Source organism: Ascaphus truei, chromosome 15 (genome assembly GCF_040206685.1).
Source record: "Ascaphus truei isolate aAscTru1 chromosome 15, aAscTru1.hap1, whole genome shotgun sequence".
NCBI lineage: Eukaryota > Metazoa > Chordata > Amphibia > Anura > Ascaphidae > Ascaphus > Ascaphus truei.
In genome coordinates, this window is record NC_134497.1 from 44175118 (window position 1) to 44197737 (window position 22620).

At 44.9% G+C, this 22620-nt stretch overlaps 1 protein-coding gene across 4 annotated transcripts in view; it reads right to left on the bottom strand.

Annotated features, from left to right (window-relative positions):
- Positions 1-1066: 1066 nt before the first annotated feature.
- Positions 1067-22620, bottom strand: part of LOC142466888 (deoxynucleoside triphosphate triphosphohydrolase SAMHD1-like) — a 349482-nt gene continuing 327928 nt past the window's right edge. For all 4 annotated transcript variants that reach the window (XM_075572472.1, XM_075572471.1, XM_075572473.1 and 1 more), the window contains 2 exons: positions 3417-3554; positions 1067-2370 (listed from right to left, as the gene is read on the bottom strand). In XM_075572472.1, the coding sequence (XP_075428587.1) occupies positions 2245-2370; positions 3417-3554 (264 nt within the window). In that variant the 3' untranslated portion in view covers positions 1067-2244. The remainder of the gene's footprint in view (positions 2371-3416; positions 3555-22620) is intronic.

Below are 22620 nucleotides of genomic sequence, written 5' to 3' on the forward strand. Positions count from 1 at the left end.
GGTGACTAGGACAGCTATAGCCCCCGGCTCCAGACTCACTAACCCCTTAGGTCAGTCTAGGGCGTGCTTTGCGAGGTTTTTCGTTCTCCTGACTACCCCTAGATTTTCCCTTTCCAGCACAGAGTGGCAGCAGACACTCTCCCTGTTTCCTATTGTGTGCCTAGCAAAAGCCTGTCCTGTTAACAGGCATCTCAGCAGCGCCTCCAATTGTAACGGGTTTCCCCCCCCCCCCCCAATCTCACATTGGCCCGGGTAATCTAACCAATCCCCATTACGTGATCGTGTATGGTGGTGCACCTGCAAGTAACAGGACTCCTGAGTCTCCCGCTTGATGGTATTAGGGGATGTCATCAGGACAGGTAGTGAGGTAGTGGGTGCGAGTCCTACCTATATCCAGTGCAGCGCCTCCACCTCATCAGGATCTGTGCTTCCGCAGGGAGATGGTCCTGGTGAGGAACTCCTTCTTGGTGGTGTCATCCACTGCTGAGTAACTCCACACTCACACAGTGGAGGTATATTCAAACAGGGCATCTTTATTGATGGTTGGTATGGGCAAGCTGCCCCTCACAGATAACAGCTCAGCCACTCATCTCCTTGCAGCATTCCATTAGGAAGGTCCCTTCTCTAATAGATCTGCTTTCCACCTCTACTCTTAAAGAGATTCCCCAGCTTCTCTGGCTGCTGTAAGCTCCTCTCTTGAGCTGCTTTGTCTCTCTCAGCTCCTCTAACTCTGCTGCGTATGCTCACTGACTCACAGCTAGCAGGAGACACTGCAACATTGTTGCAGACCTTCACGTGCCTCTCACTGAACTGAACAGCACAACAACAGGAAACTGAACTTCTAACTTTAGGCAGTGCTGTGTCTTATATCACCCCCCCCCCCGGAGAACAAACATGCCCTGTATCCTAAGTGGGAACACACTGCATGTTGTCACTTCCTTTGGGGACATATGACACCTCACCAGGGTGTGAGGGCAAACCTCATTGATAGCATGCTGGCAATCCTGCACACTTACCAGGTTTACTGCCAGCATGAGAAAGAGATATGTACACCAATCTTAGACCTGGCTACATATATATATATAAACACACAAGCCCAGCAAACTCAAACGCCCACACCCACCTAATCTTGACTATATGTAATGTCACAAATAGTGCCAGAGGGCTGTGGCAAGTGAATATAGCAAACGACAGGGGGTGCCCAGTGCTACATCCAAATGACATAACGTACATGGTAATAATTACAAGAAATAATGCTTCAGTACTAATAATAATGCTAATACTACTACTAATAATAATAAAATATGTTTTTTTAGTTAGCTATTTTGGCCAAAGCATCACAAGCCTGCACACCAAACGTCAAGGTAAACCATAATAAGTGCAAGTCCTACACTACACTGCATCTGTTCCCTATACCTCTGTATGAGGGGGAAGAACCATAATAGATTCATTACCTGCAGCAAGATGAGAAAATCCATTATTAAAAAGGGGGAGGTGACGTGAGCTCTGGGGGAGGTGCCACAACCTCCATACAACTGATTCCAGTCAGAAATTAAAGTAACACACAAGCCCAGCAAACTCAAACGCCCACACCCACCTAATCTTGACTATATGTAATGCCACAAATAGTGCCAGAGGGCTGTGGCCCAGGAAATGGATCTCATTATTATATTCCATAGTAAATGTAATGGCTGGATGGTCTATTACGTAGCTACGTTCAACATTTCATCCAATTTTAATGGAGAACCACTCCTAATCAGGAAAATAGCATCCACAAACCTATACCACTTCAATATGTGACAATTTGCATCATTGTGACCCCCCCATTGCTGTTCACTGTATCTGAAAAAAGAAATCACTATCAAACCTAAAAAGAAAAAAAAATTCAATTTTTTTAAATAGTTCAACAAGAAAGAATACCAATGTCTTATCTATGGTGCAGAGGATATTAAAATAATTAAGCGTCCCAATTTCCTGCAGTCTAATGAGAAAGTCAGTCGTATCTTTTGAAGTATTTCATCCCTGTACAATAGGCTGATGAAAAATAATCTAAATATTGAACCATTAGTTGTAAGAATGACCCTCTACAATGGGCCTCCCTGGTAGGTTCGTGGGGTGTTTGGTAAAAGATAAATGAGGGATAGGATGAGGTGTTATACAGGCCTAAGTAAGTAATAAGCAAATCGCTAATCTTTTTTGTAATTATACATTTAAGAAATTAGATTTTAATGAAGAGATCCATTTTCAAACCACTTGGTCCTGGGTTTCTGCAGAAGCGCTGCCAGCCTCGGGAGAATCCTTATCTTCATCTTCGCTGCCCATTCTGTAGGATTTCAATAGCATCAGGTCCGGGGCGACCACTTCACTGTCCTACAACACAACAGGTTCTGTTTACCATTTGTAGCCGAAAAAAAGTTCTAAGGAATCTTTGTGTTAAAGTGGATGGGAACCTTAGGCCTGTAATATACTGTAGTGAGCGCGTGTGTCAATAATAAGTGTATGTATGAGCCTGATGTTGATATAGTTGAGACGCGTGCACGGCCGTGAGCGTTGGTGCGGCAGATCTGAGGAAAGACATGAAATTTGTATTGTCGCGCTGTTGGCGTGCCACGTGACACTGTGAGTCAATCACAGTGAGGACTTCCCTTCTGACATCATGGCCACGCCCCCTAGCCACACGCGTCACCATTTGGACTATAGGCACGAAACGCACGCGCGACAGTGCTTACTATAAAACCAGACTTAGAGAAAGAAGCCTCTTAGGTACTCATTTGCCTGTCACTATTCAGAATCCTTGTCTACAGCTTATAGAGACTGTCCCTCCTAGTGTACTAATGGCAGAGACATGTACCATGTGGTTAAGGTATCAGTCCCTCCTAGGGCAGAGTGTACTAATGGCAGTGACATGGTTAAGGGGTCAGTCCCTCCTAGGAGCAACATGCACTAATTGCAGTGACATGTTTAAGGGGTCACATCTGCAGTATAATGATTTTGTTTATTATTATTAAAAATATAAGTGAAAGTAATTTTTTCATTATTTTGGAAACTTAATTTGTAAACCTGGTGAGCTGAGACCTGCAGAGGAAGTAGGATTTATCTCTTTTCCCCTCTCCTTATTTGTTTTGGCTCTCTGATAAGGATGGGCCAGGGCAAATAATGCACTTTATTTACTGCCACTTCCCAATTCTGAGGCCTATAAGAAATAAAGTTGATGTGGGTGTCTCAAGAACACATGCAGACACCTATAGGTGCTTTATATTTTCTGTAAGCACATAAAAATGGGTATTTCAGCTTTAAAAGCATGATATACATTTCTGAGAAGATATAGAATATATTAAACTCCCTAAGAACAAATTTTCTGTGGCCTTCAATGTGAGACGAGAATCGAGTGTCGGTTATGTACGGATAACACATACCTGAGGTAGGGGGAAGTCTCTGTTCCTACACCACTGTGCAAAATATCTCTTGGCAGCTGCTACGCTGTTATCATCCATTCTCTTGCAGTAAACACGGATAATCTGCTCTGAAAACATCTCTGGCAGGAGCTTTAACACCTGAGGACAGAAGGGGTCGGCACTAAAGATCATGGTTTTTATGCTGGCCCATGTAAAAAGTGCACTCTTGTATGGGGTATACTGTAAGTATTGCTTTAGAAGAATAGAATATCTCCGTAATAAAAATATGACCAGTTAGGGCTCCCTTCCCACGCGGTGGAAGGAATCCGCTCCTGGCTTTGATTATAGCCTTGCAGACCTCTGCAGTTGCAAAGGCTTCCTCTGGCAATCAATGGCACACGTGCTGCTTCTCATTGCAGCTTCTGCCCTGTGCTCCATCATTGGAGGAATGCTCACACACCCTCCCCCTGTGATTGGATCTCTGCCCTTTATATGTTGGGCTTTGGCTCTGAATCAGGGCCGAGCATAACCCTTCTCTGGACGTTACTGTCTCTGCCACAAGCCGCCTGGCTGGTCTCCTTGTGTACTAACCTCTCTAGTTCTCATCTCTAGTTCCTGAGGCCTGCTGCTAGTATTCACGCAGGGGCCTGTGTTTCCTGAGTATCCTGAGGCCTGCTGCTAGTCTTCATGCAGGCGCCTGTGTTTCCTGAGTATCCTGAGGCCTGCTACTACTCTCCACGTAGAGGCCTGTGTTTCCTGCTTTCCTGAGGCCTGCTGCTAGTTCCACGCAGAGGCCTGTTCCTGACTCCTGTGCTGAAACATTGTTTAGTCAGCACTGTTTCCTGGTACCTGCTGCATTCTCCCCTAGCAGAAGTTACCCTTCGTTTCCTGTGGCCTGCTGCTATTCTCCATGCAGAGGCCTGCTTTTGAGTTCTGTGCTGAAGCGTTGCTTTTCCCTGACGCTGCCCCGCGGTGTACTTCGGCCAGCCTGCTGTCTCCCCCTGCTAAGACCGGCATTATGGGCCGTGCCCGCTCCTCGTGCAGAGGCCGCTCACGCTCCTAAGCTGAAGCGGGGAACTCCTGACTACCTGTTGCCGAACTCCTGGTTGAATAACGACGATGCTGCCTTCTCCAATCCTGACCCTGCTACGTACGTCTACGAACTGCGCACTCCGGATCAGTCTGCGCGGACTAAGGTCGGTGATTATATAACCCCACCTCAGCCCCGCGGTCCGGCCCCTGTTTATGGCGAGCACAATTGTAACACGCGGTTATTCTTTTTAAAATATACACTGAGTTTTTATTTTATTTTATTATTTCTAAAAAAAAATAATGAAAAAAATAAATAAAATTAGCAGCACTGATCCAACTTTACATCAAGAAGACTCAGTATGACATTTCACTGCAACGATGATGATCTGGAAGGGATGGGTTTGATTTAAACATTGTGGCTCAGAATAAGTTAGTTGTTTACAGCTCTCTGGAGACATTAAAACCCCAGGTTAGTGAGAACGTATGTCATGAAGTGTCACTTCAATCTTAAAGCTGCAGACCAAGCAATATCCTACATGTGAGCGTGTGTTTTTTTTTTTAATAAATCAGTTCTGTACTATGAGAAAATACTTGTAGCATTTTTAAAAAACAACACAATTCTGAAATGACATTTTGAATGTATTATAATGTTACAATAGCTTTTTGAGCCCTGCCCTCTCTCTAGCAGTGCACCAACTGTATCTAGTGACTGGATGTGTAAATAAATGCGCAATAGAGTGCTTAACAATAAACCAGAAATAAACCAGTAAAGGGGATGTGCTAGTGATTAGGTGAACAAATCACTCACATAAACATCTGCAGGAGGATGGTCTGATCACGTGAATCTCTCTCTTAAATGACACAAAGAGAGTACATAGCATAATACAGTTTAATGCACAAAACAGATGGATTTAAATTGGGGAAAGGCACACTCACATTCTCCCAAAGATAAAATCGTAATGAGTGCTTTTTGGTGCATTAAACTGTATTATGCTATGTACTTTATTTCTGGTTTATTGTTAAGCACTCTATTGCGCATTTATTTACACATCCATTCACTGTACACAGCACACTAGATACTGTTTTTATAATGCTGCACTGAGAAGCTTTAAATTGTTGTTACATATTCTGCGCTTCTCTGTTTCGCTGTATCTAGTGACTGCCTGGTCACATGATCTTTCCCCGCAGAATTTTTTCATATTAATATGAGTGAAGGAAAGAAGACAGAACCCATCTGGCAATGCACTCTATACTTTTAGTGTAATGAAAATTGAATTTAGTATAACATCATTTTAATAATGACAAAATTAAAAATATGTATTAATTGGTAGAGTGATCTGTGTCTATAAAAAAATACACACATATAATAAAAGTATCGCAGGTAAGAACCTACACTGGGCTGGTTTGTGAGTGGGTATATTGTATTGTATGTCTTTATTTATGTAGCGCCATAATGTACATAGCGCTTCACAGTAGTAATACACGTGGTAACCATATAAATAACAGGTCATGGGAATAAGTGCTTCAGACATAAAAGTAACATTAAGGAAGATGAATCCCTGCTCTGAGGAGCTTACAATCTAATTGGTAGGTAGGGGAACATATAGAGACAGTAGGAGGGAATTTTAGTAAGTGCGTTTGCAGGGGCCCTAGCTTTATGTATCATGTGTCCAGGATTATCCACAGTGCTATTAAAATGCTTCTTTAAGCAAATGTGTCTTAAGGTGGGTCTTAAAGGTGGATAGAGAGGGTGCTAGTCAGGTATTGAGGGGAAGGGCATTCCAGAGGGGCGGGGCAGTCAGTTAGAAAGGTTTAAGGCGGGAGAGGGCTTTAGATACAAAGGGGGTAGATAGAAGACATCCTTGAGAAGAACGCAAGAGTCGGGTTGGTGCATAATAAGAAACAAATGAGATGTAAGGAGGGGCAGAAGCGTGTAAAGCTTTTAAAGTGAGGAGGAGAATTGAGTGAGCGATGCAGGATTTGATAGGAAGCCAGGAGAGGGATTTCAGGAGAGGAGACGCAGAGACAGATTTAGGAAAGAGTAGGGTGATTCTGGCAGCAGCGTTTAGGATAGATTGTAGGGGAGACAGGTGAGAGGCAGGAAGGTCGGACAGCAGGAGGTTACAGTAATCGAGACGGGAGAGAATGAGGGCCTGAGTCAGCGTTTTAGCAGTCGAGTAACAGAGGAAAGGGTGTATCTTTGTTATATTGCGGAGGAAAAAGTGACAAGTTTTAGAAACGTTTTGAATGTGAGAGGAGAATGTGAGAGAGGAATGAAGTGTGACCCCTAGGCAGCATGCTTGGGCTACTGGGTGAATGATCGTATTTCCAACAGTAATGTGGAAGGAGGTAGTAGGGCCAGGTTTGGGAGGAAGTATAAGGAGCTCTATTTTTTAGATACAAAGGGGGTAGATAGAAGACATCCTTGAGAAGAACGCAAGAGTCGGGTTGGTGCATAACAAGAAATTAGAGCTGAGATGTAAGGAGGGGCAGAAGCGTGTAAAGCTTTTAAAGTGAGGAGGAGAATTGAGTGAGCGATGCAGGATTTGATAGGAAGCCAGGAGAGGGATTTCAGGAGAGGAGACGCAGAGACAGATTTAGGAAAGAGTAGGGTGATTCTGGCAGCAGCGTTTAGGATAGATTGTAGGGGAGACAGGTGAGAGGCAGGAAGGCCGGACAGCAGGAGGTTACAGTAATCGAGACGGGAGAGAATGAGGGCCTGAGTCAGCGTTTTAGCAGTCGAGTAACAGAGGAAAGGGCGTATCTTTGTTATATTGCGGAGGAAAAAGTGACAAGTTTTAGAAACGTTTTGAATGTGAGAGGAGAATGTGAGAGAGGAGTCGAGTGTGACCCCTAGGCAGCGTGCTGGGGCTACTGGGTGAATGAACGTCTTTCCAACAGCAATGTGGAAGGATAGTAGGGCCAAGTTTGGAAGGAAGTATAAGGAGCTCTATTTTTTCCATGTTAAGTTTAAGTCGACAAAGGGCCATCCAGGATGATATTCCAGAGAGACATTCCGAAACTTTGGTCTGTATAGCAGGTGTAAGGTCAGGGGTTGAAAGGTAAATGTGTGTGTCGTCAGCATAGAGGTGATATTTAAACCCAAAAGATGTGATTAGGTCACCTAGAGAGAGTGTGTAAAGAGAAAAAAGAAGGGGTCCCAGGACAGCTCTGGGGTACCCTCACAGGGAGATCGATAGAGGAGGAGGAGGTGTTGGCAAAAGAGACACTGAAAGTACGATGGGAGAGGTGGAGAAGATGAGAGAGGTGGTATAATACCCAGTCTTATCAACCTATTAAAGATTACTGCTAAAACCAAAAATAGTCATTTGACTCCGTGGGGTAATACAGTGGGGCTGGCGTCCCAATTGCCTCTAACCTCAGAGAATTGCCAAAAAAGGTATTAATTATTGGCAGATCTAATTGGAGCAAAACTATAGGTCAGAATGGATCAACAGTATGGCAATGCAGTCAGGAAATAACCTGATGTGAGGTTGAACCAACAGGAATAGAGTGTATCTGATTCCTAAACAATCACATAGATACAAACAGTGATGGTTTGTTCAAATAAGCTTGATACATAAGTAAATAGCGTATCAAGTGCAAAACGTATCAGCTCGTAGTGTAGGTGGCTTACTAGTCTGCAATAAAACGTACAACAGAGGCTGCTTTACAGTAGAATCCTCAGGGGATACCACTAAATAAATGACTAAGATATAGCAGGAATACCTCTAAATAGAGTGATTCGACTTTCCTGTAAAGGTATAGCATTCAGTGGTGACCCAAGAGGGTCTAGAGTAATCAGTAATATTATCTTAATCTTACAAACAATGAATGTGATCCCTAATTTGGTATACTGAAGACTAGGCAGGCTTGTAACAAATAAACATTTTGTATTAAATAAACGGTGATCACGGAGTATGTAAATTGATAGTAAGTGAGTGGCGCGATGATAATAATAAACAAACAGGATAGCCAATTAACACAATTAACACCTAAGCGTTATGGTAACCCGTAATCAATGGGGGGTTGATCTGGAGTAACAATCCCTCTTTCAATTAAGATTTGAGTATTCCTCCCTGTGTTAGCACTGTGCTGATACTCGGGGGTCTAGTCTATAAGCCTCGATAAGTCACTTATTGAGTGAGGCCATTTCGGCCAAAAGGCCTAATGCTATTCTATAATCCTTGATAAGTGGGCGATAAAGGCATAAATCGCCCATTTTTCCAGCCGTACAAAACAGAGTGGCGGGTGAGCGGCAATAAGTCACTTATCGGCGGGTTGTGAAACTCATGCAATTCTAGTAGCCTCGATTAGTTTATCAAGGCTAATCACGCCTCTAGAATGGAGAGTTTCTCCCAAAATCCTCACGCTAGGAAAAGTTGGTGTGAGGCTGGGGAGAAGCTGCAGAGAAGGGGGTGAGAGAGGACTTAGATAAAAAAATGATTTTTTCCTGCATCGGATTGATGCCGGGAGTCTCCAGAGCTGATACACATTAATATCAGCACCAAAGACCCCCGGCATGAATCCCATGCAATGAAAATACATTTACAGGCAACTTCATTGCCTTAGAAAGTGACCGCTAAGGCAATTAAGGGGTTAACTACCAGTGCCATGTTTATTGTGGGTAGCGGGGGTGGGTGAAGGTGGTATTTGGCCCTTGGTAGGTGTTTAAGCCTTGCAGGGAGGTTGCAGGTGGTGTTAACCCCTTCATTACCTTTGCTATTAATACCGCTTTGGTAATCAGAGGGTTAACCCCTCCCGCTACCCACCCGGTAGGTATAAACACCTACCAAGGCCAAATACCACCTTCATCCATCCTTGCTACCCACATTGAACATTTATAAACAAAACACTACTACTCACCTCCTCTAGCCCCAACAACCCCCCCACAACACATACAGTACATTAATTGACAAAATAACTATTATCCAGGTATGGATAATAGATAATTTATTTGCCCATTATAAAATCAAACATTAGCTAGCCAGCCAGCATAAATAAAGTAAATAAAACTTGTACTTAACCCTGCCATCATGAAGGGCATCCTCGTCAGCATATTCCAGGTCCATATCCTCTGATGCCAGCAAGAGTACATGAAAAAATACAATCTAATGGCCTCTAACCCCTTAACCACCTTAGCAGTTAATAACTGCTATAGTAATTAAGGGGTTAAGCCCGCTACCCACCCAGGAGGCTTAACCACCCACCCTGGGCCCTCTATACCTAACCTCCACCCATTGATTGGCACAGTGGTATATCATACCCATATAATATGGGCATGAGAAGCCACTATAGCACTCAATGGTCAGCCTAATACAAATCATTATAAAATATGTATCCATGAATTTGACCCATACACCATCCCCACATTTTCACGTGTTTTGATCAATGTTATTTTTACATAATCTCTTAGGAAACCATCTCTCTGATGGAGGTTTTGATCATTTAAATTTAACATGATCTTTACCATGAAATGTAATGGTTGGTGTATTGGTCAAATTCATGGATATGAGTTATATGATGGTCACATATATATATATTTTGGTAACAAAATTCCAAAATTTTGCAAGAAACACTGTGTATATGAAACAATGTGACAATCATGTTTGTATGTAGTGGAGAAAGAAACTGCGGCGCTCTCTATCACAAAAACAGAAACGGAATTAAACGGTTTCAATACTACCTCATCTCTACGTGCACTGAAGATAAAAGTGCACTACTTTGAAGACCCGCATCTGCTGCTCAACCCTAAGGGTCTATCCAGGACCCTCAGATAGAAATAGAAAAAGGGAAAGGTAATGGTGCGCAGGACAAACTTATAATAGTGAAGGCACTAATCCCATGCAGGGGTTAACACCAAACACCCACTGTGTCACATACCAGCAGGGGAACTTCACGACTGGTCTGACCAAAGTGACCATATAGTCAATGAAATATATATACAACTACTTACACGGCCATGTGTAAAAAAATGGCGTAGTATAAGATATCTTTTCTTTGCTTTACTTTGTCTCTGTCCCCGTCTTATGAGATGTCCTCTTAAGTCTCTTAGTTGTGCTTCTCTCGTTCTGTCCCAGTCAGGTTCCCCAGATGTTAGTGGGTAAACATGGACGTGAAGCGTGTGTTAGATAAAACAGATGAGTTCCAGCTGCTACGTCCGGACTGCAACTAGAACTGCTGCTGAAACGCACAGCTACGGTGGTCGCCGCGGTCCAAGAAAGGTCTGTAGTTTGAGCTACGCATTTCGCCATAATGACGGCTTCCTCAGGCTCTTTAGAAAACTTACGTAGAGCTGGGACTCATCTGGGACGAGGAGGATACGTTCATGTGCTGTGTCGACCGCAGTGTGAGTTTGTGTATTATTGTTGTTTAATAAACATCTATGTTTTTTATCTAAACACACGCTTCACGTCCATATTTACCCACTAACATCTGGGGAACCTGACTGGGACAGAACGAGAGAAGTGAGAGTGCTGGGAAGTACCATAATCCCTCAGTTGGTGGATTCTGGGAATGGACTACTAGAAGGGGTTGTTGACCCAGAAACGTTAACGTTGCCCACCTGTAACGCTCGGCCTGCCCACAAGCCAGACGAGCCCCCAGGACTGAGGTGGAAAGGGATAATACCACACATCTAACAGTAAACGGGGGCACGGCCGGAGTGTGGAAGTAGCGTAGATGGTCCAGGTAACTACAATAGAAAGAGTACCGTACTTGCCAACTCCAGCGGTGGTAGGTATAGTCCGTAAGCCAAAGGTCATGGAATGGAGAGAGCAGCGCAGTAGAGTGTCCATAAGCCTGGGTCGTGGAGTGGAGAGAGCAGCGAAGTAGATTGTCCTTAAGCCGTGTCCAAGGGATATAGAAGTCTGCAAGTTAAAGAGTCCAAAGCCAAATCCAACGGTACCAGAGAGCAGCATAAATGAAGTCCAAAGCCAAAGGTCAATATCCAGGGAGGTCAGCAGAATGTCCAGGGACAGGAACAGGGACTGAAAGACAAAAGGGGCCAAGCAACAGCAGACAGCACCAAGGTACAAAAGCTATGCAGAGCAAGGAGGTAATGGTGAGGGGAGACTAAATAGGAGGTTGGGACCTATCAGAGGAAGGGGAGGAACGGAGGAGTGGATAGAGGAAAGACCTGATAGGAGGGAAGAGTTTGGGAAGCTGGGGCCTATCGGAGCAAGGGGAGAAAGGGAGGAGTGGCCCGAGGGAGGGCCTGACGGGAAAGGTGACTGGGAAGCTGGGGCCTGTCATAGCACGGGGAGGAGCGGAGGAGCGGAGGAGCGGAGGAGCGGAGGAGCGGCGGAGCGGCCTGGGGAAGGGGCTGATGGGAGAGAAGGGCCTGGGGGGCGGACCAGATGGGAAAGAGGCAGGGTAGTGCGTGGAGAGTGTGCTGTGTCATTGGGGGAGGAGTCAGGCGCCCAGCACCAGTAAATGGCAGCCTGGGTCCGCGCGTGCCCGTAGGGGTGACGCGCGCAACCCGGAAGTGTGGGGGCAGCGGGAGAGGGAGCCACAAGGCGCAAGGCACACCGCCGGGGAGCCTGGGCGGCATGCAACAGAGTTAAGGAGGCGCTGGAAGCGGGTATACCCGCAGAGTGGATTCTTACAGTACCCCTCCTCGAGGGTCGGACTCCGGACGAACCATCCAAGGTTTGAGGGGAATTTTTTGGTTCAATCTTTTGAGCAGAGATGGAGCGTGAAGATCCGAATGCGAGACCCAAGATTGGTCCTGAGGTCCATATCCCTTCCAGTGGAACAGAAATTGGAGTTTGCCCCTGGAGATGCGAGAGTCAATGATGGACTGGATCTCGAACTCCTGTTGTCCTGGTACAATGTGGGGAGGAGGCCGAAGCGAAGGATGAGCGAATTGTTTGCCTTGAATAAAGGGTTTCATTCAGGGGGTTGAATAAAGGGTTTCAAGGGTGAGACATGGAACACAGGAGAAATCTTCATAGAGGGCGGCAGGCGAAGCTGGTAGGCCACAGGATTAATTTGTCTCAGAATGGAGAAAGGACCCAGGAACCTGAGAGACAATTTAGGGGTTGGGGCCTTCAGTTTGATATTTTTAGAAGAAAGCCAGACCATATCTCCAGGTACAAACTTATGGGCCTCCCGACGAAGCCTATCTGCTTGCCTCTTTTGTCTTAGCACCGATTCTTGTAAAACTATTTGAATCCTCCAAGACCCCTGTAGGGTGGATACCCTCTTATCAGCTGCAGGAACTCCGGACCTAGGAGAATGCATGGGAAGACGGGTAGGATGAAATCCGTAGTTTACAAAAACGGTGATTCTTGAGTGGACTCGTTTTTTAGAGAGTTAATCGCGAATTCTGCCCAAGGGAGTAACTCAGCCCAATTATCCTGGAAATCAGAAGAAAAACAACGCAAATACTGTTCAAGGGACTGGTTCATGCGTTCAGCTTGCCCATTCGTTTGGGGGTGGTAGCCTGAGGAAAACAGAAGGGTAATGCCCAACCTCTGGGAAAACGCACGCCAGAATTTAGAAAGAAACTGAGTTCCCCGATCCGAGACAATGGAGCACGGGACGCCATGAATACGGAAAATCTCCTTTACAAAGATATCCGCCAAAGTACTGGAATTGAGTAGACCCTTGAGGGGAATAAAATGAGGTTGCTTGGAGAATCTGTCCACAATTAAAAGAATAGTCATCACACAGCACCATTAGACGGGGGAAGATCCATGATGAAGTTCATGGCAATGTGACTCCAAGGACGTTCTGGTACCGGGAGAGGTTGTAGAAGACCAGAAGGCTTTTGACGGACAGATTAGTTTTGTGCGCAGACTGGGCAAGAGGAGGTGAAAGCTCTAATGTCCTTTATCATATTGGGCCACCAGAAAGTTCGCTGAATGAGATCCATAGTCCTCTTAAACCCGGGATGGCCAGCAGATCTGGAGGAATGGCCCCATTCAAGAATTTTGGAATGAAAACGTAGAGCTGCGTAAAGGCGACCATCAGGTACTTCTAGCCCTTTGGGGACCTGTTTTTGAAACTCCAAAATCTTATCCAGTATGTCAAAACAGGCAGCAGAGATAAACAATTGGGGGGACAGAATACTTTCCGGAACCTCCTGTGATTTCTCCTCAGTGATAAACTGACGGGACAACGCATCTGCTTTGATATTCTTTGTCCCAGGAATATATGAGATGGTAAAGTTGAACCTTGAGAAGAACAACGCCCAACGAGCTTGACGAGGACCAAGGCGGCGAGCACCTTCAATGTAAGACAGATTTTTGTGGTCTGTCAGGATCAGAATGGGTTCCTTGGTACCCACCAGAAGGTGTCTCCACTATTGTAGTGCCATTTTGATGGCCAACAACTCCCTGTTCCCCACGTCGTAATTTATTTCTGCTGAAGAAATGTTTTAAGAAAAAAAACCACAGGGGTGTAGTTTATCTTCGGGGGTGGTTCTTTGAGAGAGAACCGCACCGGCTCCCACGTCGGAGGCGTCAACTTCCAAGGTAAAGGGGAGGGTGGGGACGGGATGTCGCAGAATGGGAGCCGAGACAAAGGCCTTCTTAAGAGAATCAAAGGCCCGGCTGGCCTCCAATGGCCAAGAGGAAGGATCGGCCCCTTTCTTGGTAAGGGCCGTAATAGGTCCTACCAAGGTAGAAAACCCAGCAATAAATTTCCAAAATAATTTGCGAAGCCGAGGAAACGCTTGATCGCCTTCTAGGAGTTAGGTTGTGGCCATTCAAGTACAGAATTGAGTTTCTCTGGATCCATGGAGAACCCTTGATCCGAGACGATGTATCCCAGGAAGGTAGTTGAGGATTGATGGAAAACACACTTCTCCATGTTTGCATAGAGCTTGTCGGCCCGTAAACGAGAGAGCACCATCTTGGTATGGAGAAAATGTTCCTCGAGGGTCTTGGAAAAGATAAGGATATCATCCAAGTAGATAATTACAAAAGAATTCAAGAGATCACGAAAAACTTCGTTCATAAAGTCTTGGAAGACTGTAGGGACATTGCACAACCCAAATGACATCACCAGGTACTCATAGTGACCGCTGCACGTGTTAAACACGGTCTTCTACTCGTCTCCACTGCGGATGCGAATCCGGTTATAAGCCCCCCCCGTAGATCGAGTTTGGAGAAAATCATCGCTCCATGTAGCCTATCGAAGAGCTCCGGGATAAGAGGCAAAGGGTAGCGATTTTTGATGGTGATCTTGTTTAGATCACGGAAATCGATGCACGGGTGAAGCGTCCAATCTTTCTTTTTTACAAAGAAGAATCCTGCTCCGGCGGGAGAGGTGGACTTCCGGATGAAGCCTTTTTGAAGGTTTTCTGTGTTATACTCGGACATGGCCTCTGTTTCAGGCAGGGACAATGGATATGACCTGGCTTTAGGAAAAGTGGCACCTGGAATTAAGTCAATCGGGCAGTCGAAAGAGCGATGAGGGGGAAGCTCTTCGGATTTGGTCTTACTGAAGACATCCAGGGACTCCGAGTAAACATCTGGTAAGGTGGCGCCCTGCGGGGAACGGGTCTCCAAAACGGCCAGTACCGCAGCGGGCGGAGAAGAGGATTCTGCCTGGGAGGATCTCCATTGTACGGGAAACTCAGCAGTCCAATCAATGATGGGATTGTGTAGTTGCAGCCATGGTCACCCCAGGATGATTTGAACCGAAGGAGAATGGATGACATCAAAAGAAATGAGCTCTAAATGTCCATCCTTCATAGAAAGCTCAATAGGAAGTGTCTCCAAAGAAATAAAGGCTGGCTGCAGGGGTCGTCCATCAATAGCCTCCAATTCGACTGGAAAGGCCTTCTTCCGGAGTTGAATATTGGGCTGGACAGCAAAAGCCTGGTGAATGAAATTCCCTCCGGAACCAGAGTCGAGGAAGGCCCGAGCGGGAGTTTGGGTGCTGGCATACTTGAGAAGAACTTGCTGTAGGAGATGTTTGGGAAGGACCTGTGCGGGAGAGGGAAAAGAGGAGATGGTACCCAGAGAGATTCCCTTGTACCTCACTGGGCGTTGGCGTTTCCCGGCCTCAAGGGACAACGCAGCAGGATGTGCCCAGGAGATCCACAATAGAAGCACAGGCCTTCGTTTCTCCGACGTAACTTCTCCATGGAAAGAAGTAGATGACTGCCCAGTTGCATACGTTCTGGAGATTCTAATGCTGGTAGAACAGGAGCAGGAGACCTGGAATTAGAAGATATAGAAACAGAAGGACGAAGACGTTGACGTTCAGCCCGCCTCTCCAGAAGTCTTTGATCCACTCTGATGCACAAAGCGATTAGGGCCTCCAGTGAGGATGGCCTTTCACGAGCCGCCAACTCGTCTTTTAAGGATTCCGAAAGTCCCTGCCAGAATGCCGCGGAGAGTGCCCCATCATTCCAATCAGTCTCAGCCGCGATAGTCCGGAATTCCAGAGCGTAACGTGCCACTGATCTCCGACCCTACGTAATGTGGAACAAGGAGGAAGCAGCCATATCACTATGTCCCGGGGTGTCAAAGACTAAATGGAATTCTCTTTTAAAGTTAGGGAAGTTGTAGGTGAGTTCAGGCTTCAGCTCCCAGATAGGTGAAGCCCAGGCCAGGGCATCCCCAGTAAGGGAGAAAACATAGGCTACTTTGGTATGATCCGTAGGGAAGCGAGAGGATGACAGTTCGAATTGTATCAAGCACTGATTAAAAAAACCACGGCATCCAAGTGGGTCCCCCGCATATTTATTCGGCGTAGGGATACGTAACTCCGAAGGGCCCGTTCCTTCACGGGAGACAGTGGGAGGGATAACGGAGCTGGAGACATTAAGCTGGGGAATCTGAGAGGTTAGGGTAGCAACCTGTTGGTTAAGTGCAGTAACCTGGTTGTCCAAAAAGGTAAAGTGTTTGGAGGTGGTGGTTAGGGTATCTTCCACCTCAGGGGGGTCTGGGTCTGTTGGGCTCTGCATAATGTAACGCTCGGCCTGCCCACAAGCCAGATGAGACCCCGGGACTGAGGTGGAAAGGGATAATACCACACACCTAACAGTAAACGGGGGCACGGCCGGAGTGTGGAAGTAGCGTAGATGGTCCAGGTAACTACAATAGAAAGAGTACCGTACTTGCCAACTCCAGCAGTGGTAGGTATAGTCCGTAAGCCAAAGGTCGTGGAATGGAGAGAGCAGCGCAGTAGAGTGTCCGTAAGCCTGGGTCGTGGAGTGGAGAGAGCAGCGAAGTAGATTGTCCGTAAGCCGTGTCCAAGGGATATAGAAGTCTGCAAGGTAAAGAGTCCAAAGCCAAATCCAAGGGTACCAGAGAGCAGCATAAACGAAGTCCAAAGCCAAAGGTCAATATCCAGGGAGGTCAGCAGAATATCCAGGGACAGGAACAGGGACTGAAAGACAAAAGGGGCCAAGCAACAGCAGACAGCACCAAGGTACAGAAGCTATACAGAGCAAGGAGGTAATGGTGAGGGGAGACTAAATAGGGGGTTGTGACCTGTCGGTGGAAGGGGAGGAACGGAGAAGTGGATAAAGGAAAGACCTGATAGGAGGGAAGTGTTTGGGAAGCTGGGGCCTATCGGAGCAAGGGGAGCAAGGGAGGAGCGGCCCGAGGGAGGGCCTGACAGGGGAAAGGTGACTGGGAAGCTGGGGCCTGTCAAAGCAAGGGGAGGAGTGGCCTGGGGAACAGGCTGATGGGAGAGAAGGGCCTGGGGGGCGGACCAGACGGGAAAGAGGCAGGGAAGCGCGTGGAGAGTGCGCCGCGTCATTGGGGAGGAGTCAGGCGCCCAGCACCAGTAAATGGCAGCCTGGGTCCATGCACGCCCGTAGGGGTGACGCGCGTGACCCGGAAGTGTGGGGGCAGCGGGAGATGGAGCCACAAGGAGCGAGGCACGCCGCCAGGGAGCCTGGGCGGCGTGCAACAGAGTTAAGAAGGCACTGGAAGCGGGTATACCTGCAGCAGGGATTCTTACAGTACCCCTCCTCGAGGGTTGGACTCCGGACGAACCATCCAAGGTTTGAGGGGAAATTTTTGGTTGAATCTTTTGAGCAGAGATGGAGCGTGAAGATCCGAATGCGAGACCTAAGAACGGTCCTGAGGTCCGTATCCCTTCCAGTGGACCAGAAATTGGAGTTTGTCCCTGGAGATGCGAGAATCAATGATGGACTGGATCTCGAACTCCTGTTGTCCTGGTACAATGGGGGGAGGAGGCCGAAACGAAGGATGAGCGAATTGTTTGCCTTGAATAAAGGGTTTCAACAGTTAGACATGTAACACGGGAGAAATCTTCATAGAGGGCGGCAGGCGAAGCTGGTAGGCCACAGGATTAATTTGTCTCAGAATGGAGAAAGGACCCAGGAACCTGAGAGACAATTTAGGGGTTAGGGCCTTCAGTTTGATATTTTTAGAAGAAAGCCAGACCTTATCTCCAGGTACAAACTTATGGGCCTCCCGACGAAGCCTATCTGCTTGCCTCTTTTGTCTTAGCACCGATTCTTGTAAAACTGTTTGAATCCTCCTCCAAGACCCCTGTATGGTGGATACCCTCTTATCAGCTGTAGGAACTCCGGACCTAGGAGAATGCATGGGAAGACGGGTAGGATGAAATCCGTAGTTTACAAAAAAACGGTGATTCTTGAGTGGACTCGTTTTTTAGAGAGTTTGAATATCTTTTTTTATTCAGGTGTATACATTTGTAGGTCATACAGAAAGGTACATGTCTTGGTATCCCGTCGCGTTACATACATATATATATACAATTATTTGAGCATATCTATACACGCATACCTCTATACATGTCTATATCGCATAAGATACATAGAGAAAGGCTACCGATATTATATGTCGTTTACAGCTATGTACCCATACAGTGAGATCTTGGTAAGTATCACCTGTTGTTTTCCTTTTTCCTTTATAACTCGGGCTTCTAGAAGGCCTAATCACTCCATCAAAGCTGGGAGTGCTTGATAAACTAATCGCCAACGGGCGGTAACATTGTTTGGATCATCTCTTCATTTTGGATTATGGGTTTAATGAAGTTGTTTTATTTCATTCTTTGGGGTGGGGGGGGGGGGTCTGTTATTGAAAGTGAACTTCTACCTCTGGTTTCTCGAGGAATTTAGTCTGGTCCTTGGTTGGGTAGGATGTTATGATTAGGTCCCATTTATTTCGGAATTTAGTCCCTGGATTGTTTCCTCTCTGGTTTTCATTAATTTTATCTATAGTAATGAACTTAATTAATAGGGATTTAATTAGTTCCATATTTGGGGCCTCTGGTTCCAGCCATTTCATCATGATCGCCTTCCTAGCAGTTAGGAGGATCATCTCTGTTGGAAGGAGTGCTTTGTTATTTCTATTTATCCTAATTTGCCATGGTTCCGTATTAGCGAATATCATAGGTAGCGGGTGTTTTTCCCATTCCACCTTTGTGACCGTCTTGACGAATTTTAATATTTGATCCCAAAACCTCGAGATCTTCTCGCATTTCCAGACACAGTGTTTAAGGTTGGCCCTCTTTTGTCTACATTTGGGACATTTTGTGGTGTCCGCGTCTAAATTTTTCATCTGTCTCATGAAAGGGATATATGCTATGTGCATAATTTTGAATTGCATCTCTCTCCAGCTTTCAGAGATTATTATTTTATGAGTTCTAGTATATCCCACCACCAGGTCTTCCATTGTCTGCACTTCCTTAAAGTCTTGTTGCCAGGCTTTTACATTTCTGCTGTTGTTATTTTCCATTTTCTTGTCTCTGGTTAATTTATACATTTCTGCTAAGGAGTGTTTAGGGGTTTTATCCTGCATAAAGTAGCTATCAAAGGCGTTATGTTTCAAAATGTGTCTTTTATAGTCGTGGAGGCTTCTGCCATAATTTAACAGTTGAATGTATGAGTATATTTGGTTTTCAGGGAGATCGTATTTAGTTGTCACTTCCTGGTAAGACAAAGTCCTGTTTCTCCTCATTAATAACATGGCCAGGCATTTGATCCCTTTTTTATTCCATATATAGAAGTTTTTGTTATTTTTCCCTGGAGGGAATCTATGATTTCCTAGGATAGGTAGATATCTAGAGGATGAGTAAGATAAGTTAAACTTTTTCCTTGTCGCTCTCCATGTCATAACTGTGTCTCTGATTAGTACATTTGACCTGAGTTCCTGGGGTAATTTGTTCCATTCTGTATGGAGAATCTCGGGTAATGAATATTGGTCAGAAAATTGCTTCTCAATTTCTGGAGAGGAGTAAGATTCCTTGTCCAATATCCAGTCTCCCACGTGTCTCAGGATACACGCTAAATTATAATCTCTAATATTTGGGATGTTTGTTCCTCCCATTTCCTTTGTCATCTGTAATTTGTTTAGGGCTATTCTTGTTCTCTTCCCATTCCATATAAATTTATTTTTCCCCTTGTTTAATTCTTTGACATCTTTGTGTTTAAGTAAAAGGGGCAGGGTCTGTAGTGGGTATAATAACCTTGCAAAAGATATCATTTTAATAACACATATCCTTCCAAAGAGGGATAGTGGGAAGGTCATCCATGACCTTCGCTCTTCTAGGATCTTTTTAATTACCGGTTTGATGTTGTTTTCATATAATTTTGACAGATCTGCTTCTAATTTTATCCCTAAATTTTTTTTATTTTATTGGGGCTGTTGTTATCTTAATCGGTATCTTAGTTACATCTCTAGTTTCTGTTGGCTTGTTTATATATAAGAGTTCCGTTTTGGAGACATTGATTTTGAACCCTGCAAATGACCCAAAGATTGATATAGCCTCGAGTATTTTCCCTACCGATTTCTTAGGGTTTGCCAGGAACAGTAGGATATTGTCGGCAAACATTGCTAGTCTCAGGTCTATTTTGTCCATTTTTATGCCCTCGAATTCGGTCATCTGTCTCAAATAGTGTCCCAGCGGTTCTATTGCTAAGTTAAACAGCAGTGGGGATAGTGGGCATCCTTGTCTCGTCCCTCTGTAGAGTGAGAAGGGTTCTGATATACACCCAACCGCTATTATCTTGGCTTTTGGTTTGTCGTATAGGGTATTTAAGACCGAGGTGATGTTCCCACTAAAACCAAACTTGTCCAACATAAAGTGTAGGTGGTCCCAAAGTATGTTGTCAAACGCCTTTTCGGCATCTATAGCGACCACGGCGGCGTTTTATATCTTTTGTTTCTGTGCCCAGAGGATAACTGAAATGACCTTTCTAATATTCTTAACCCCTGATCTTCACTTTATAAATCCCGATTGGTCTGGGTGAATGATAGATGGAAGTATTTTTGCTAGTCTATCTGCTATTATTTTTGTAAAGATCTTAATATCTTGGTTTATCAAGGAGATTGGCCTATATGACTGTGGCATAATGGGGTCTTTTCCAGGCTTATGAATAATTTTTATGTGGGCCATTTCGCTTGAAGGTAGGGCGCCTTTCCCTTCTAGGAGTATCTGGAACGTGTTTTTCAGTGGGGCGTTTATTTCTTCCTTGAGTATTTTGTAATACTCTCCTGACAGACCATCTGGTCCAGGGGCCTTAAAAGTCTTCAGATTACCTATAGTGTCAACAAGTTCCTTGGGTGTTATAGGGGCGTTAATGTTCACTAGTTGGTCTGCGTTGATTTTCGGGATTTTAAGTTTTTCGAAGAACTTATTTCTATTAGTTGTATTGATAGGTCCCTTTTCGTATAGTTTTTTATAATATTTTTTAGAGATAAAGCTTATATTTTCTGGGTCTGTAGTTATTTCTCCCTTTAAATCTCTTATTTTCGCAATAGGTTTTATGTTATACCCTCTCATGAGGTTCCCCAAGAGTCTACCTGACTTGTTCCCGTGGTTAAAGAATGTGGTCTCTCTGGCTGTGTTTTTCCTGATTTCTTGTTTTTCTAGCCAGATTTCACATGCCGCTTTCTTCTGCCAGTAGCTCTCTCTATTACTTTGGGAGTCTTTTGTCTTAAGCATTTTATAGGCTTGCCTTAGCTCCTTGCTAGGTCAGCGCACGGGATTTTGCTCAGAGATTGAGATAAAACAATGAGAAACACGGAATTAGTGTTTTGAGTAGGCAAACAGAACAATGAATAGTTAAAAAATTATTTAAAAAATTAAAAAATTAAAAAATTAAAATTGTGTGGTTGTTTAACAGTTTGTGTGTAATGCGGCAATGCTGTTGGAGATAAATGTGTGATAGTGCTAACATCAATTGTGTGTATACAAGACTGGAACTATAGAGCGTATAATTCGACTTGGGGGTAAGTAAAATAAATAGATATGGGTGACTGGCGGGCTTCTATATGCTTGGATGGCCTGCTGTTGATCAGGGGTTAATGGGGTAATGCAACTGGCTCGCAGAGTCTAATGTGCAGTCCTTCCCGCAGGGAGTACTGCCAGAAAAGCGGTGGATCTGTTAGCTTTCTCACCCTCCCAATGGAGGCAGTATGTGAGTTGCTTCTCTCCCAGGGGCCCAAATTGGAAAAAATGGGCCGAACTCAGTGAGTAAGCAGATAAGATTTATTAAAGTGCAAAGACAGTAAAATAACACTCACGATACAGTTTAAAACAGCCCAGCGTCAGCCCGATCCATCCGGTGGTATCCTTCTCTCCAGTGTGACTCCCGCGATCGCGTCCGACGGCGGGACCGGAAGAAGAGGTCTTCCCGGATGTCAGCAGGCTGGCTGGGTCCTTCACTCAATGGGCTCCGGCAGGGAACTACGCGTTTCGCAGTAATGCTTCGTCAGGTTCCTGCCGGATGCCCTACATCTTCCCTCTTTATAGGCAAATAGCTAATTGGTTGTTTGATTGCAATCAATTAGTCCTATTGCAATAAAATAGTTCATTGAAACCTTTATTCTTTATTGGGTCTTGGACTGTTGTCCAGTATTGTTTAAAATAGATTCTTAGTTAAAATTCTAAGTGGTAGGAGTAATAATATACGCAGTAATGGTGATACTAGCAATAATAGTATATCAGGCAGTTGATTATGTGTACATGATATCTATTCTGTAATCAAAATCTGTAGGATCCTCTTGTTACATCAACAATTAGTAGATTGGGCAATATGCACACATGTTTAACAAATCTCTTAAAAATAGAGGCAGGTACAGCATAATACTTTACGTCTGTAGCATTAAACAAATTGACTTGTATTCCAAAGATAACCTTTACACTCAAAGTTTGCACTAACATGGTGTTTGAGATTTTAGCTAAATGAGTTAGTTGCTCTAAGAGTGAATTTTAACAGTTCAAATGTTTA